Source organism: Vidua macroura, chromosome 23 (assembly GCF_024509145.1).
Source record: "Vidua macroura isolate BioBank_ID:100142 chromosome 23, ASM2450914v1, whole genome shotgun sequence".
Classification (NCBI taxonomy): Eukaryota; Metazoa; Chordata; class Aves; order Passeriformes; family Viduidae; genus Vidua; species Vidua macroura.
In genome coordinates, this window is record NC_071593.1 from 659,438 (window position 1) to 677,250 (window position 17,813).

The following is a 17,813-nucleotide window of genomic DNA, read 5'->3' on the forward strand; positions in this document are numbered from 1 at the left end:
TGCCCTTCACTGTCTCCAGTGAAACCAGGTACTGGAGAAGAGATGGGGGAAAGGGAGCATGATGGGACCATTGTATTCTCCAACAGCCTTAGGCAGCCACTGAAGAGCTTCTGTAAATCAGAGCAGTCCCTGGAGCTGCTCCAAAATCCACCCATTCCCAGAGGGCCTTCGAGCATCCCACAATAAGGAGGTGCATGAGTGCCTCACATTGCCCTCGTGAACTGATCACCCTGGCTGGGTTCCATGTGGAACTTAACTCTTGGAGGACAGTACCACCCTGTCACCACCTGCCTGTCCCTTGCCATGCACCTGGCTGCACAGGCTGGCTGTGCTCCTTCCCTTCCTGAGGCTTAGCCAGGCCAGCGGCTCTCCCGGATGCTCAGCACGTGCCTTTAAACAAACCAAAATAACTACAATAGAAGATTTCAAATGCTGTACTACCCTTGCCTTATACACTTGTCTGCAGCACTCCAAAAGCAGCAGGAGCCCATCCGATGGGAGCTGGCATCACACAGGTCCCCAGATAGCCAGAGAGCAAATGTTTGTGCCGGCACAGGACACCAAGGGGCTCTGGCTTCAGCAATACATACAGCAAAGCAGACAAAATAAAAAAAAAAAAAAAAAAGCCAACAATGATCAGTTTTTTAAAACTTTAAATATTTTTTTCTTTTAAATCTGTTTTTCTCTGTGGTTCTGTCTCTGTAAAGAGCTGTGCTCTCCCTGCAGCATCTGGGTCACTTCCTCAGTCCTGGCTGTGGGGCAAGGGAGAAGCAGGGTCAGTTAAAGAGGATACGGGTGGGTGCTCTCCCCCGTGCATCACCGGCACGTGTGGATCTCCACCACCCGATGGCAGGGTTTGCACTTGACGGAGCAGCACCAGTGGAATTTGCAGCTGCACCTTTCCACAACCTCCACTTCGTCCGTGTGAAAGCCACGACCGCAACACATCAGCTCGCAGCCATCGATGGCCTTGGAGGTCTTGTTGCACTGCCGCCCACTGGTGCCCAGGACCCCATTCTTGAGGTCATGGTCACAGAAGTCGGGACTGGAGTCTAGGTAGACCAGGTCCTCATCTGTGTGTGGCTTGAACTGGGAGTTCTTGGGCACCAGCACTTTGGTGGATCCAATCTCGCTCTGTTCAACCTCTGTGGCACCATCAAATTTCTCCTTCAGGACGTTGCCCACTTTGCGGAAGGGGGGCATGGCTTTCCAGCACGTCTTGAACTCGCATGAGCCTGACACACCATGACACTTACATTCCACCCGCATGTTGTTCAGGATCGCCTGGAGGAACAGACACAAGGAACAAGATGGGATGATCAGTGCGGGATGGACATAGCAGGGAGGGTGCAATGGATAGGGCCTGGGAGGGCTGTGCAGAAAATGCTGCTGGGTGGGTATGGGATTAAAAGAAGCCCAAATGGCTCAAGCCATGGCTGCAGAGCCTGGCTGGGATGCTGCAGAGCGGTGCCAACTGCCTAGGTTTTTTTCTCCTTGCCATTACCTTCCTCCCTGCCTCGTTGTTGTGGAGGTTCATTAATGCTCTGTTGGAAGAGGCCCCTTTGCTCCTCTCACGGATGTCGACGAAGGACTGCGAGAAGGCCACACCATAGGCGATGTTATCGGAGCAGCCCGACCACTGGAAGCCTGAGGCAGAGAGCACAGATGAGACAGGTACTGCCACCCTGTAGTGCTTGCACTCTCCAGCCCTGCTCTTCCTAAAATCCAGCTGGCCTGCCCTCTCTGTCTTGCTGCCTACTAGTCTGCACCACATGGGAACAGGGGAAGCTAGGGAGTGTGGCCCTGGGGAACACATGGACAAGATGTTTTCAGTCCAGTGGGTGATGCACCCAGGTGTCTTTTTGAGGCAGTCACATGGACTAACCAGCGTTTTGGTTTTTTTTAAACTTTTTCCTCTTTTCTGGATGGCTCCAGAGAGTGAGTTTGAATTGCAGGTATTTTGGCTACTTTGGTCTCCCTGCAGCTGCAGCTGCTCCCTGTTCAGACACTCACCCTGTGGGCTGCCCCCCTGCACTGTGCGGTCACATCCACACTTGTCCAGCTCGCCACTGCTGCAGGCGCGGGTCACGGCGAAGGCCACCCCTGCTGAAGAGATGGCATAGACGAACGCTGCCTCTCGTGTCCCTGCAATGGCACAAACCATGGTGGGAAAAGTGGCATAAAGTCTGAGGCAACACAAGCGGGAATGCTGGAGGCAATGCAGCCTGGTGGCCAAAGGCCGTTGGTAGACTGCCACATGTGTCTCTTCTCCGCTCCCCTCTTAACTCTAGTGTAGCATATAAACTCCCCTGGAAAACTGGTCTGAAAGACAGCTCTTGGCAAAACATGCTATACAGAGCTATCAGGCTAAACCCTTTGCTCTGTTACTTCCTCCTAAGATAGAGGCAGGACACGCAGGACCCTCATTGTCCCCAGCCCTGGGGGTGCTGTTTGCTTAGTGCCAAGCCTGGACCTGACTCATCAGAGACCCCTGGGTGCTGGGAGATGTTTTGCAGAAGTGAGGGCCCATTCTTGCAATAAGCAAGAAGCTGGGAACTGCCCCACAACATTAAAAACATGAATGATGGGTGAATGATAAAACCTGGCAATGGGAGAGACAGAAGCTGCACTGCCAATGTGGGCAGAGATCTCCCAGAGAGCTTATATGGAAGACTGTCTTGCCTTGTGCTTGCCCAGCAGCTCTGCCATGAAATCTGTCCTGCATCCAAAATAGCTGTCTGTTTTCCACATCCAGGAACATCCCCTGCAGCTGCAGATCCTTGCCATCCTCTTTCACAGGGTCGTGTAGCTCGCAATGCCTCCCAAACTACCCTGCAAAACCCTGTTCTGCTCCCAAAGCACCTCACACAACCCCACTGGTGTCCAGGGTACAGTGCAGTCCCAGCTTTTGTGTCTACCTGTGGTGCCACATGGTTGAGAAAAACTTGTTCGGGAAGTTGAGCGCATCCCTGGGCATGAACACAGAGTAGCAGGGGCAGGGATCAGCTTTAGCAACACAAAATCCCCACTATCCTCCAAGGCTGGTTGAGGGTACATACCCTCCATTTTTGAGCAAGGAGGGCTGGTATTTGGGGTGGTCCCATGTTTGGTACAGAGGGGCAATGGCTTGTGAGCAGGCATCACTCAGCTTGCTGGTCAGAGAGAGGGCAGCTACTTTGGTGGTCGCATCCCAGACTTTGGTGGCCCAGCTGGCAGTGGCTGGGGAGGACCCAGCCAGTGTGGGACTGAACCGCCTCCAAGTTAATCAAGGTTAATAGTAGGATCATGTTGGTCGGTTTGTGCTGTGGCTGCCTAAAAAGAGACGACTTTTAGTTTCTGGTATTTCTGGTATTTCCAGTCCCTGAACCTTCACAAGAAGAGATCTTCACCCCTGCATTGAGGAGAAGAAAGTCAAATAAGGAGCCAGGGGGATGCTTTGGTGTAGGGGTCCTGGGATGGGAGGTGAGATAGTGCCTCAGAGATAGCACCTGAGGGGAGGCAAGGGATGCTTCAGTGATCTTAAGGGATTGCAGAGGGGCTTTTCCCTCTGTATCCTCACTCCAGTTCTCTGGTTTGATTACAGTCCTGTGCTTCTGGGAAGTCAGGGTGCAGCTGGGATCAGAGGGGCTGAGGGCTGCCCTGGCCATATCCAGCCCTGAAGGCTGGTGGCGGGGGATGATGCTGCCAAATGTTCTTCCCATGCCAGGTGGCACTGAGCCATCCTCCTGACGGTGCCCCCATTTGATGCTCTGCTCAAGAGTGGCCATGTGCCAGCCTGGCTTCAGCACTGCCCAGAAAGAGACTGAGTAAATGCACCCATGGCTTTATGGAGTGGAGCTCCTGGGTTTGGTGGGGAAGAGATGAGACCAGGGTGACTTCAGGACCTTTGTTCAAACTTGGCATGTCTTGTCAATGGGTATGGAAAAGGTTCAGGAGAGCTGAAGAGCAGCAGGAGTCTGAATATGCTGTACTCAACATACTGAATAGAGCCTCACTGAAGTGCACAGGGACCCATCCACCCCAAGATCCAACACTGGATGGGCTATTCCTGACCCTCTCCAGCCACTGGTTCAGGGGCAAGCAGGCAAAATCCCATGTGCAGCCCACAAGACTGCTTTTATAGCCATTCCCCCAGCAGCATCACCCCAGACACGTCCTTCCAGCTCACCTTGCGTCACCACCTTGCCGAAGACAGGCAGGGTGTCCAGTGTGGAGCAGTTCCAGCGGCGGTTGCGGAATTGGTACTGGCATTCCTCAATAGCCAGCTGGGCTCCACGTCGCACCGAGTCCATCACCTCCAGGTTCCTCTTGCACATCTGTACCTGGCGCTGGATCAAGCCCTTCAGCTTCTCGCAGGTCTCCTCCTCGGAGATGCTCCCCACTGAAGACAGCTTTGCCAGGTACCTGCCATGACACCAGCACAACAGGTTAGGAGGCAAGGACTGCGGGAGCCCATATTCAGCTGGGGCCCATGTTCAGCCTTCCAGAAAGCAAGGAGACTGAACCTCTTACCCCCTCCGTAGCTGAGACCTGCTGCCCATCTGGGGTCACCTTTAAATGTACCACAGCAGTGGCTCTGCAGGATGCATTTCTGGCTGACAGAGAACAAGCCCAAGCAAAACAACCCTCCCTCTGCAGCCCAGTTCCTGTCTCTTGGGGACTCCATCTGTTGGCTCCCCTTTGCCTCTGTTGCCTGCAAGGAAGATATTTTCAGCGCTGTCTGAATGTGCCTGGTCAGGTCTCCTGAGTATCGGCATATCCAAATGCTACTAGGAAAAGCCAGAGGTCTCTGAAGTCAGCCAAAACAAGCAGGACAGGCACTTGGCTGCCAGCTCCATCTGCCACAGTGCTCCCACAGCATGGCTGTGTGCTCATAACCGGCAAACGTTGCCCCCCAAACCACTTCCCTCCTGGAGGCTTCTTTTAGCTGCCCCAGATCCCAGCAGGCAGGGATGGCCTCTGGGAGCTGCCAGGTTTCTTGTCACTTGGGATTCAAGCAGGGTTTGAAGCAGGGAAGCAGAATCAGGAGCCTGCCAGGGCAAAATTGCACAGGCTGGGCACCTCCTCCAAGAGCCTAACTTGTGAATAGGGCCATGAGGTCTTTGCTGATCTGGAAAAGACTGGCCATGTGTGGAGAGGACCATGTGTTCTGCTTTCCATAGTGCCATCCTCAGCAGTAAGAGTCACAGAGCTGCTCTTGGGTGTCAGTGTTAGGGGAATGAGGGAGCAAACACCTTTAAGAGCAAGCACCTCAAAAGCTCTCAGCATTTCCTTGTCCAATGTGCGGGCATGATGGTCCCTGCTGCACATCCCAGCAACTCAGCCTCCCACCCCTTGTTGTGTTGTGGGCATGGTGTCCATGCTTGCCCATTTCCATCCTCCTGCCCCAACCTCTGGAATGTGGAAGGAGCTTAAGATAGACCCAGTCAGATTTTCCAATGAAGCTGTGTGCTAATCCAATATCCTCTACAACTGTTAGTGACTGTGTTGGCAGGTGTGTATATGAGACTCCCTCCTTCCTGTGCCTTCAGGTAGCCAGTTCAGATGACACTGCCATAATGGAGCCCTGACGTGTTGTGGACATGGAGGTTTCCCTGCACGGGACAGGTGTAACTCACACTTGCACCCATCCACTAACCACACTGAGCTTTAGCGTCCTTGGGAATTACCAGCATTGTCTCACACTGCTACCTTGTCTGCACCAAGAACTGCAAGTACTGAGCTTTTTGGAAACTTCATTCATTGGCTCTGCATTTCCCAGCCCTACAGAACTTGTGGTTTTTTTTATTTGTGTGTTTTTTTAACTCCTCCTCCCAAGTTGCAACATCCTGCAAAGGATTTTTCTTTTGAAGTCCTGCTTGTCTCCGAGAAGTGACTGTGCAAAAGTGGCTCCCGCTCCCTGCCTGTTCCCATGTGTCCCAGGAGCCAGATCTGCTGACTTCAGCCACAAAATCAAGTTGCCACAGCCTCTTCCTCCCATTAACCATGCCAGTCTGCCCCAGGAGGAGAGAACAAGATTTTCTCTTCTGTGGATCAGCAGAATTATCCACCAGCTTGGTTTCATCCTCACAACTGGGGGGGGAGCATGGGAGCCAGGGAGAAGGCTGTCTTGGCTTATGGTGTCTGTGGGGAGTCTGCATGGCAAGATGTCAAAAGAATTCAGTTTTCCCTGTGTGTGATCATGGAGGCAATGCTTCTCTGACAGCAGGAAGAGACAGGCTGCTGGGGTTTCAGAGCCAAGTGCTGTTAGAGCCTTTATATCAGCAAATCATCTTTGCCCAAGGCTTCCTGCTCCTCCAAGCGGACAGCCCAGTTTGCAGAAGACAGGATCTGATGCACACGGGTGGCTTGAAAAACCCACTGTGGCCAGACTCAGGACTATCACCTTTCTGCTGGCCCCCACACCACGCAATAGATGTCCCCAGCCCTGCGTGGCAGTCCCAGACATTGAGTGCAACAATTGCTGTTCTCCCATCTTGCTGCACTTGGCTGACCTGGGATGAAGGCACCAAACCACCTCTGGGAGCTTTGAGGATGTTGAATGCTGAGCACACACAGAGAGCCCATAACGGCTGTCTCCTCCCAGGTCCAGCCATCATTCCAGTTTGGGCATGGGGAAGATTACATACAGCAGAGTGGTAAGATTCAGCTCAAGACAATGTCGGTTATTGATCAGCTTTGAGCCTGGAAGCCAAGAAAATCAGAATCTATCTCCAAAACCAACCCCTTGTGCTGATTTGGCTTCCCCCTCTGCCTGGCATTTATCATGCCAGGCAAGCAGTTCCTTCAAAGCTGAGAGACTGGTCCTACAGATGCCTCCTTTGAGTGCAGACACATTGGTGGAAGAGTTCTGTGACACAGATGTAGCACCCACATTATTATCAGCTCTGCTCAGGATGGGGCATCATCTCCTTTTCTAATATATTTCCCGTTTGAGATTCTCTGGGCAATGTGGAGTAATAAATTCAAAGCACACATAAAGGAAAGTGTGACAAAAGCCTTTCAAGCTTTTCCAAGGAGATGCACCTGATAAGGTGCCTTCCCAACTCACATTTAATGCTATTTAAGATTATAAAACAAAGGCCAAGGATGCTTCAAAGATAGGTACAGCTCTGCAAGAACAGGTCTGGTAATTTGTTTTGCAATGCAGACAAATAAGATTAAACTATCCAGAACAGTGCTCTGGCCTCTCTCCCCCTTGACAGGTCCTGGGTCCTATCACCCCTCCTCGGTCTATGTTTGCCAGCCCCTCTGTGGAGATGGAGGCAACTGTGCCAAAAATGCTGTGGCCCCATCACGCTACTAGTTTGCTACTCATCCAGGAGAACCATCACTGCTTTCCAAAAGACAAGGTTTCTAATGGGGGAGGAAGCTCCCATCCTGATCCCTGGTTCAAGATCCAGAGGTTGAGGCAAGGATTTAAGGAAGGACCTTTGCTGAAGGACCTCAGCTTTGAGGCTCTCACATGGCATCCCATCACACTACATTCAGAAGCACCAGGCAGGAATTTCTTATCCCCTTCCCCTCTCTGGGGCAGATGAAGAGTTAGGTAAGAACTGGGAAACACGCTCTGCCCTCGTCAGCACTCAGAGGTGCTTCCATCTTATGTTTCTCAGGGCTGTGGAGCACCAAGGCTGTCAGGAACCAAACACATCTGCAGCATCCCACGGTCCCCATGGAAACCTGACTCTAGTGCTTTGTCTGGTCGTTGACAAGAACTTTGCTCCAAACTTTGTTTCCCTGGGCTGAAGTGGTAGAATCTGCAGCCAAACCCTTTGTCTATCTGCACAGACAGCTAGACAGGCACAGCAGGAGGAATGCAACAAACAGCTCCTGCCCTCTACAAAGCCTCAATGCAGATCCTCCATTGTGACATCACATCTCGATTGCTATGCAGAGGTCTCGATTATAATTTAAGTCTCACATGCAGCCTCAAAACAGCCTTATTTGTGGAAAACAAACCCAAGCAATGGTGTATCTTCTTCCTTTTCCAAGACTGGGCAAAGAATGTTTCAAGAGGATAGCTGCTGCCCACACAATTTTTTTAAGGTCCGTCTTCTTGCTTCATCATGGCCTTGTATATTTCTTTTCTCCTGCCTTTAAATTCAGGCACGTCACTTGCACAACAGACTCCCTCTTAAGAGTCATTGATTTAGGAGAAAACTGACTGAAAGCCCTTCCTTTTTTCCCATCTGAAGTACTGAGATCAGGATTGAAGCCCCATAATTTAAGCAGCTGCAGCTGATGCACTCTGCAAGATGGCAAGTAAGTAAATCTCAAATCCAGGGAGCTTTGGAAAGGTGGAGAATGTCAAAAATCCCTGCTTAAATAAAAATTATGATAATACTTTCATGAGGAAGAATAATTGGTGAAATGACAAGGAGACATTGAAAGAGCCATAGCATCTGGCAGATAGAGCCAGGAGGAGAGGGGAGAAGATTCCCTGCCATGGAAAGGTGTGGAAATTTCAGTCATTCACCAATACTCAATTGAGGTGGGTCAGAGAAGATACCTTGGGGAAAGCAGAGATGTCTGGTGTTTCTTTTTGTCAAACAAATGAGTTTCAAGTGTGAATTCTTTGTATTGTCTCATTTTGAGAATATTTTCCTGAAGATGATAACTTTCAGACCCAAGCCAGTGGCATCCCTGATAAACCACTCAATAGATGTGTTCAAATCAGGCTCAGAAGCTTCACCCTGCTCAGCAAATACTCAACCTTCCCACAAGGTTGAGTGGCAAAGGCCACAAAAGACTTGTCCAAGCCTTAAACTGTGAAGATGATTCAGCTCTGCTCCTGTCTGAGAGGCAGCAAACACCCCCCTGCCTGTGGAGGGGTCAGTAAGCACATCTCTGTGCCTCCTGAGGGTGCAGGGACAGTCAGCACTTGGGATTGTCCTAAGGATTGAGACAGCTCATGCAGGCAAGTTTATTCTGGGGAAGAACTAAAGGCTTGTTTATAATGTGAAAAATCCATGGAAAAACCCCATGTATTCCTGCATGCATCTATCTGTCTCCATAGATATATCCATGCAGGGAGGGGTACTGACTAGTGTTATGGCTCCTTACAAGGAGCCACCCTGCAGATATGGAGAAGTGTTTTATCTTTGCCTTGTTGCTTTCTCCTACCAAGCAGGATGAGTGAAGCCATGGAAAGATGTCTCAGTCTGGCAGGCCAGATGATGCTCCATGCATGCCATACAGCTCCCACGATTTCTCATGGTGTCCTACACTGGGCTTAGTTCCAGTCTCCCTCTTACAACAGCTCCAGGCTAGTAGGGCCCACCACATCCGTGGTTCCTCAAGCCTGCCAGCTTGGGCATGTTCCTGTCAGGATTTGCAGGAGATCTGCAAGGTTGCCCTTGTCCAGTTACTGGCTCTGTAGCAAACTTGGCCCTCCCAGGGACCAGGCATCACCCTCCTGGGATTAGACATCCTGTCTTTCTAAGTGTAAACTATGATTTACAAGTCATCACCGGAGAACCTGTCTGGTCTCTTTCTTGGAAGAAATACAGCTGTCTGCCTCAGTCCTTCCTGTCACAGCTAGGGCACCATCTCTTGGCTGAAACCTGCTTTTCACACCTACTCTTCATCTCCAATTAACAGCTGCTGAGACAGTCACCCTGGAGGAGACAGTGCTATGCCTTTACCTCGGCCCCTCAGCTCAAGGGTGAGCCTACGCTTCCAATCTTGTCCCCCATCTCTTGGACCCTGCATCTAACACCATGCACACCCAGCAAACACCCATGCCCCAGCCACTGGTGGTGGCTTACCTCCCCCATCACAAGTCTTTGGGGACAGCGAGATGGCCAGCTGTTGGTCCTGAGCCAGTGCTGCTTTTGGCTTTCTGAGCATGCAGGGGCACAATCTCCACTTTTTAATGGGGGAGAGCAGGATGGAAGCTGGGAAGAGCCTGAACAGCATCTGTTTTGGAAATCTGCTTTAAATGTGTAGGAAATTTCCTTTACATCCTTTATAAGACAATAGAAGCTACTCCTGGATTCAGGTACAACACCTAGACCTTGTTGCAAAGGGATACAAGTGCAGGCCAACTCCTGCAGTGCTTCAGGCTAGACCTTATTGCAGAAAATCTGATGAGTTTTAAGTTTTGATCAGAATTTGCAAATATGTGGCAAAAAAAGCCTTCTACAGGATTAGTTTAATCTCACCCAACTTTCAACAGACCCCAGGCTGCTCTCCATTGGCCAAGAGACTCAATTACTTTTCCCCAAGTAATTTCATGAAAGCACAACACTGGCTCCAGTTCTGCTGAGCCAGCCAGATCCTGCAAGGCAGCTTCCTGGCTGTGAAGTGCAGCAGCCCATAGCAGCATCTCCAAGAGAGCCTGAAGGATGCTGCCAGGGGTCACCCACAGGTGTCGGGAACAGACACCCCTGCGTAGGCAAGGCAGAGGTTACCTGCACTGAATATGCAGAGCAGAGTCTACCATTCAAGCAGCCTTGGATGACTGCAAGTTTTCAAGCTTTAAGAAAAAAATCACCAATTATTGTAAGAGCCAGTGTCATTGCACTTGTAAGGAAATACAGAAGAATCTCCTAAAAACTGTTAACCTCCAGGATTGCTCAGCAATTTCATAATTTTAAGAAAGTGGCTGTAATGCATTTCTCTACATCTACAAGGATGAATTAATCAAGCAGACAGTAGCTCTCAGCAGAGTAACATAAACACTTTTTTGCTTCAGTGCAGAAGTCCAGTTTTGATTCATGGAGTCACATCAAGCCATTGCAAAAGAGAAACCTGCCTCTTGCTGTTGCTCATATTTGGAGCTTATCCAGTTCTTCACAGCCTGGCATGCAGAGTGGTTTTATCTCCCTCCTGTCCATCCTCCCTAGAGTTAGGTTCTGCTTTGAAAGACAGGGGTGTAATTTTACTTGAGGCTTTCTTAGGAAAGGAAAGAAATGCCCATCACCACTGAGGAGCTAGAGAGCATGGGGCCCTCCTACACCTTGGCAAATGCAGCCCTGAAGGGTGTCTGCCAGACAGGTCCATTGCTTAGAGACAAGCCAAACTTGTTTGGAAGTCCAGTGCTAGGACCACTGGGTGCAACCTGCAGGGTGCAACCCACAACCAGTCCATTTTCATCACTGAGCTAAAATTCGCTGATATTGTCAGAAGTGGCAAGACCTACAAATAAATAAAAATTAAAATCTATTTCCAGCAGTTTCAATTTCTCACCTCACAGCTTTGGGAACAGGTTCCATAGGTTCATGCACCAACCTTGTGGATCTGACAGGATCCCCAGAGCAATGCAAAGGAGCCCTGGGCATCCCAGAAGTGGAAAGCCATTCATCCAACCACAGCACCCCTCGAAGTAAGGAAATTCCTCATCAAACCCAAATGGTGCAACCCACCACCCCAGCTGCTGGGACCAGATCAGATGTGACCAGGGAGCCTTCCTGACATTGTCCTCACAGCAAAAACCAGGAGCATGGAGAAGGGAGTGGAGCTTGGCAAGAGCAGCTCTGTGTTAGAGCTAGCAGCATCTGCCAAATCTGTGCCATGGCAGCATGGCATCTGAAGGGAAAATGCTGGACTGTTTCCTCACCAGGTGGAAGATGGAGCATTGCAATGACAATGCAAAGAATATTGTACAAAATTAAACTATGCCAGGCTCCAGGTGAAGTGATTTCTCCCCACTATCAAAGCTGTGGAGACTCACCTGAAAAAAATAAAGCCTGTTTTAAAACCAGAAGGATGCAAATGCAGGACCCAGGCATGCTTCCTCTCAAATCCTCTGCATTGCATAATGACCCAAACAAAATGAGCGTTCTGGCTGCTCTTGCAAATCCCTACTCCTAAGCTGGCAGAGATGGGCACAGAGAATTGGGCCCCCTGTTTGAAAGCACCTTGTGATGTTCAGATGAAAGGAGGCCAGGGAAATCCAAACTCCTTTTATCCCTTCCTCACCAGCCCTTGAAAGTGGTTAGAGAGCAGCTGCTTAGCCAGGCTTGTTGTGACCTTCAAGCTTTCCCATAGCACTCATATAATTTTTTTTTTTAAGGTTTTAAAAGCCCATCTGTGCTCCTGGCCCTTTAAGCCAAGTTCCAAGCCCAGATGGAAATTTTAAATCCCTGTAAAGAATGGGTAGACAGAGCTGCTGGTGGTACACCCTACTCTAAAACATGCATGACCACATCTCAGACCAAGCATGTCCATATGGAGCGCTTCCTCCAGAACCAGTTTTAGCTGCAAGAAAATGGAGAGAGGCTGTAATGATTCCCAGATAGTTTGATAACCAGGGGTTTCACCCCTAAAGGATCCTACCCTGTTGTATCTGATGTTTTCTGTTTCTGTTCTCTCATCATTCAAACCCTCTGAACAGCTAGAGAGCAAGGCTGTGGGCCCCAGTGCCTCATGCATTTAGTGGATGCTTACATCCATAACCCACTTTGCACATGTTCTAGTTCACTTTTTCATGTGGACTTCCTTCTCTCCAAAAGAGATAAATAAATTAATAACTAACTAACTAAACAACTGGACTGAAACCAAACCTGGCACTCCTATGCCAGCTGTGGAATGATGCTTGTTTGGCTAGAAGCCTCTATGAAACACCCTCAGCATCAGGATGAGTTTGGAGCAGAAGAGGCCTTGCTTCCAAATTCAACCACATCACTGCACATGTGGGTTCAAGAGTCTACAAAGTGCAAATTGCTTTGAAAAGTAACTCATCTGCTTCCCCTGTAAAAAGCACGGCCCTGGACTCTTTCAGAGATAAAGCAGAAGCCAGAGGGACCTTTCTGCGCACAGCCAACAAGATGTAAAAGGTTATATCTACAGCCCTTTACTTAATTTACAAACCTCTGCCTGAAGAGGCAGGAGGCAAATCAGAGCCTCCAAAGGCAGAAGGAAGAGCAAGCCTGAGACTTTCACAAGAAGTAGGAACAGAGCATCTCTTCAGATTTGGAGAACAGAGGCTTTCTGGATAGGCAACAAGGCAAGCAGCAACTCCCCAAACTCAAAACACTGAGAAAAAACACTTGAGGTTTACTTCCTAACCAGGGAGAAAGTAGGTTGGTTTGTTTAATGAAAAGATTTGGGAAATCCCTTCCAGCTCAACGGCCACTGTAGCAGAGTGATCTCTTTGAGAGATCCCTACATCATCTCCTTTTTATACTGGATGGGGCAGCTCATTGCATGGCCAAAATGAGCGCTTTCCCCACAAAGCCAGGCTTAAAGAAGCCCCTAGCTCAAGCATTGCAAGCAGCGTATCTCCAAAGCACTGGGGGAATGCGAGTCTGTACAGGTCGAAAGAAGCTTTAAAGCTTTAGGGGGAGAGAACTTAATCTCTAATCCAGCAGGTTTCTGGAAAAGCAAACTTCACCACACGCTGCCATTCCGTGCACACACCTCTCTGCAGAACTATGTGCCTGGTGAGGCTGGATCCATTCCGGGCACAAGCTGGCAGTGCCCTGGGATAACACCGAGCATGCCGAGCCCACACACGTGAAGACATACGAGGCACACTCATTCCTCGAATATCTGATAATTCCCGGGATCCTTCTAACTCTGTTTATGGCCTCCGGCAGCCTTTGTTTCTGATGTGAGAAGATAAACAATGGGAATTGTCTTAATCCTAAAGGCAAAGAATAAAAAGCACAGAGCGGGGGATGATCCTTTTATCATGATACATTTGCAACATCAAAAAAAGCTGACCCCCTTCCTTTGAAACGCACTGAAATGTATCTGCTTTTCCTCCCCTGTTGGCAGGAATGAGCCCTCCGCTCTTTGCTGCCGAGCCCCCCGCGCCCACCCTTGCTCTGCCAGCACGGACGGCTGCACACAGCCCTCCCTGACTAGTGCGGCGAATCACCACTCCGCCTTGCCTCCCAAATCCTATTCCAGCTGCGTGCGGCGCCGGGGACTGAGGGGAGTCCCACCTCTGCACATCCGTGTGGGGCAGCTTGCTGACCTCACTCATGAAAGCCCCACTTTCCGCCATGCCCGTCCCAGGGCAGCCGAAGTTGCTCCTCCTCTCCAGAGATCTACCATCGTCTCACAGAGCTTCCTCAGCAGGACTTTCTTCCTGCAGGAAAAACACTCCCACAGTTCCCAATATACCTTCACCAGAAGCATGACAGCTTAAAAGACCACCTTGATAGCTGCTATGATCCACCCACCAGTTGCTAGAGACGTGTGGCATGCAAGTCGCTCCATCTGGCAAAGAAGGAGGGGAGAAGGACTAACGCATGCCAGGCAGCCACCTTTTCCCACAGGCAGGACACTCAGAGAGTGCTGCTGACCTGGCACTTTCCCCAGGCATTGGGGAGCATCCTCCAAAAACCACCCACATCCCACAGCCTCTAGCGAGTCAAAATGTAAAGGCAGGAGCTGTATCTGGATACAGAGAGGACTCCTTGCGGAGCAGATGTGTGCCCACCTGAGCACCTGTGTTGGGCTACACGACACTCGGGATCTTTCATGCTGACAACCCCGGGAACTCCTTATCCTGTGTGGTATACTTGCCCCTGCCGAGAGAAGCCGATGAAGGTGAGATGGAGGCAGCCCACGCTCCTAGCCGGAGAGCGGGTCTGCTGGGTGCGTGCATGGGAACTAATTAGTTCCCGTGAGCTGGCAACACGGGCAGCAGAGGAAGCACCATCTCCCACCAAAGCAGATTTATTAGGAAGAAACGATGCCTTCGTTCAAAGTTAGGTGGGAAAGTGCTGTCATGCTCCATCCCCTCTAACCCGGGAAGGGGGAAAGGGGGGGGATGTCCTCTTCAGAAAGTAGTCCCACCGCCTTGGCAAACACGTAGGAATTTTCCAGAACGATTTCCGCCCCTGTTTACCTTAGACATTATTTCAGTGTTTGTTCAGCGGGTTCCCGATGTCATCGGGCTCCTCTGCGGCGTGCAACAGCCCCCCGACACCCGTCCTCCTACCGGGAATAGGGGACCGAGGCGTGGGCAGCCCTGCTCGCTGCAGATCCCCGGGCCCAGCACGTTTGGCCACCCCAGCTCTGCCAAGTCCTCCCCTGGACCGCTGGCCCTCGCGTGGCATCTCGCCAACACCCAGGCCCCACTCCGACCCGACGTCCCGACCTCCACCCGTGATCCCGGTGTGATCCGGATTCATAACTTAAGGACAAAAAATGGCACAGGGGCTGGATAATCAGCCCCATTCCCATCAGCCGCGATAACACACCGCCACTGAGCGGCTGGGGAGAGTCAGCATCCCCTGCCGCCCACCTGCCTGCGGATGAGGGCTGCAACCCCACCGCCACGGCGGCAAGGGTCAGCGGGGACAGGAGACCGACGCGTTGACGACGGACGCCCTGTGCCCCGCCGGGGACCGAGCAGCATCGCTGCAGGGGGTCGCGCCCGGTGCTGCCCAACCCCGCGGCACCTGCTCCGCGCCCCCGGGGCTACCAACAAGTTGCGGCGTGTCCGTATTCCCGTTCTCGCTCCGCGGCTACTCACAGCCAGTTGCTGGCGTTGGCCGAGAAGGTGGCGAGGATGATGAGCAGCAAGGAGCGCAGAGAATACTCCGGGCTCATCCTGGAGGGCAGGCGGGGTGGGACTGCGCGGAGCCGGCGGCGGCAGCGCCCCCGCCGCCCCGCGCCCAGGGCAGCCGCCGCCGCAGGTGGGCGCGGGCAGGAGCGGCGGGCGCTGCCCGGCTGATGCTCTCGCGGCGGCCGCTCAGCCCGACTGTCAGCGAGGCCGGCCCGTCCCGGGATGGAGCGGCGGGGCCGGAGGCGGGCCGGGGGCGGAGGCAGCCCCGGGGGCCGCCCCGGCTCCGCCGCTCCTTGGGCGGGGCTCACTGCCGAGGACACCCCCGGGGCGGGCCAGCAGCGGGGAGGGCTCCGGAGAGAGCATCGGGGGCTCCGACGGCAGGGAGGGCGTTGGGAGTTTCTCCGGCGACGTGGAGGGTAGCGGGGAATCCGTCAGCGTCCCCCACGTTGCTGCTGCAGCTCTGGGTGGGTTCTCTAAGTGCGGAAGAGACGGGGGAACTTCGCAGAGGGGAAGGGCGGGGATTTCCGCATTTGATGTTTTTGGGGTAATTTCTTGGTGGCTCTGAAGAAGCTGAGCCCTGAGATGTCCTGGCGCTGCTTGGAGTGCATCGCCCAGGCTGCCTTCTTCAACAAGCACCTTGACTTGGAGTGATTTCCGAGATTCTAGTTTCTGAGGATTCACTGTAAATGCCAAAGTGCATTTGAAAATTTGCAGCTAAGGAGAGGGGTCTGGGCGGGCTCTATCTGGGGTATCACTCTGGGGGTTCTATCAGGAAAACAGCATTTGGAGATGGAACAGAGATGAGTTTGCAAACCCTCTTGGCATCTCAGTAAGGGCTGCCCCATGGAGAGCTGCCAGACACAGCAGTGGCTGGCAGGCTCTAGAATGTGCAGATGGAGGGTGATGCTTGAACAAATACCATGGCTTAAATTCACCTCTGGAAAAGTCAACTCTTGGGAAATATGAAGAGCTCCTAACACTGGCTTAACCACCCCGAGGCCAAGAGATGTGGTGGGGATCCCTATCTCTGCTCCATCCACCATGCCTCTGTCTATCCATGTGGGCACAAATGGCTTAATTTAAAGCCAGGAGCAACATGAGCTGGCTGCCTGGTCTGAAATCCAAGATCCCAGGCAGCCACAACTGTGCACCAAATCTCCTCTTGACAATGTTGTTACTTAGATCCATTACTAAAACCTCTTGCTACCATCTCTAAAATCTTGCCAAGCTGGTTTGGAGCTATTCAAAATTCCCTTTGTCTTTTCAACTCCGTTTTCCTGTAGCTGGAGCACACTTATTCAAAGCACGGTAACTTGCACTAGGCTGCACATATGCCTGTCTAACTTTATTACACCTACTTTAAAATCTCTGCATTAATTCCCTGTCAAAGTGAGAATTTAATTTCAAAGTGACTTATAGTTGAGCTTACGAGCTTTGACTTATATTTCAAACTTGACTTATAGTCAAGTTCCTGACAGGCAGAAGTGCACCCTCACCTAGTCATTCATCTGGCTTTCACATCCTTGCTGATTATCTTGGGTGAAAGCAGGATGCTGGCTGCTTTGCTGGTGAATTGGAGGTTGTTGCCGTGAGCCCCGTCTGGGTAATCCAGTGCAACTGGAGCTGATTAATCTGGCTCATCATTTGAGACAAAGCTGATACCTTCTGGCTTCTAATTGCTCAGGGTGTTGAGTGAACTTGTCACGAAGGCAAGAACTAATTGAGAGGCTAAGGGGAATGAGAAGTTAGAGGGCTGTAGCTGGCTGGCCAGAGCCACGTGGGTCCATGGGAATGTCATACTTTTGGGCTTCTCATGTGTTACTCCCCTCCAAGGAGAAATATCAGACAGAAGCCAGAAGGGTGGGCATGGACCCTGGGGTCCTGTCTAGCATGGACATCTGCAGCCCACGGAGCACTCTTGGCAGAAATGCTCCTGGTGCCAGGGCTGGTGGTGCTGCGGGCAGGCTCGGGGCACCCTGATGCTCTTTTTGGGGTAGCTGTGGTGGCAGGATGGTGCAGTGGGTACTTGACATTGATCTGGAAGACCTCTTGAGACTTCTCTTAGCCTGGGTGAGGATCATGCCCACCTAGTTCTGCAGCAGCTTCAAGTCCTGTTTCCATTGTAGCAGGTGGAACAGAGAGGACTGTCCTGACTTAACCAGCAGGAGAACATGAAAGCCAGGCCATTGCAGCAGTCACAGTGTGTGATCACATCCACAGGATTCATTTGGGATAGGGTGTCCATGGACTGATGAGTGGTACCCCCATGCCAGAGGGGAGGCAGGTGCAAAACCCTCTGGAGTAAGTCACCCTGATAGGAAGTGCAGTGTGAGCTGCCTGTGGA

At 51.5% G+C, this 17,813-nt stretch overlaps 1 protein-coding gene and 1 long non-coding RNA gene across 7 annotated transcripts; one reads left to right on the forward strand and one right to left on the reverse strand.

Moving 5' to 3' along the window:
- Positions 1 to 418: 418 nt before the first annotated feature.
- On the reverse strand, positions 419 to 15,571 carry WNT4 (Wnt family member 4). Of its 4 annotated transcripts, none has more exons than XM_053997704.1 (6): positions 15,437 to 15,571; positions 4,169 to 4,404; positions 2,014 to 2,145; positions 1,505 to 1,647; positions 910 to 1,284; positions 419 to 752 (listed from the first exon to the last, which is right to left on the reverse strand). In XM_053997704.1, the coding sequence occupies exons 1-6, from the start codon at positions 15,511 to 15,513 to the stop codon at positions 735 to 737; spliced, it is 981 nt and encodes a 326-aa protein (XP_053853679.1). In that variant the 5' UTR covers positions 15,514 to 15,571; the 3' UTR covers positions 419 to 734. The 4 variants fall into 4 exon arrangements, with proteins under 4 accessions (XP_053853679.1, XP_053853676.1, XP_053853675.1 ...); XM_053997701.1 differs by having other exon boundaries at positions 899 to 1,284; XM_053997700.1 differs by having other exon boundaries at positions 419 to 1,284.
- Positions 7,855 to 11,099, forward strand: LOC128818396 (uncharacterized). Of its 3 annotated transcripts, none has more exons than XR_008440475.1 (4): positions 7,855 to 8,049; positions 8,199 to 8,494; positions 9,604 to 9,667; positions 10,700 to 11,099. It is a non-coding gene; the product is annotated as an uncharacterized LOC128818396 (long non-coding RNA). The 3 variants fall into 3 exon arrangements; XR_008440474.1 differs by having other exon boundaries at positions 8,199 to 8,265; positions 8,361 to 8,494; positions 9,604 to 11,099; XR_008440473.1 differs by having other exon boundaries at positions 9,604 to 11,099.
- Positions 15,572 to 17,813: the final 2,242 nt, after the last annotated feature.

Bases quoted from the DNA above. Each gene is read 5' to 3' on its own strand.
- WNT4 (XM_053997700.1), bottom strand. From the start codon at position 15,513: ATGAGCCCGGAGTATTCTCTGCGCTCCTTGCTGCTCATCATCCTCGCC. The intron at 2,146-4,168 runs GTGAGCTGGAAG...GTGCCATTGCAG, and splicing joins CGGCAAGGTGGTGACGCAAG to GGACACGAGAGGCAGCGTTC. The intron at 1,648-2,013 runs GTGAGTGTCTGA...TCTCTGCCTCAG, and splicing joins GCAGGGGGGCAGCCCACAGG to GCTTCCAGTGGTCGGGCTGC.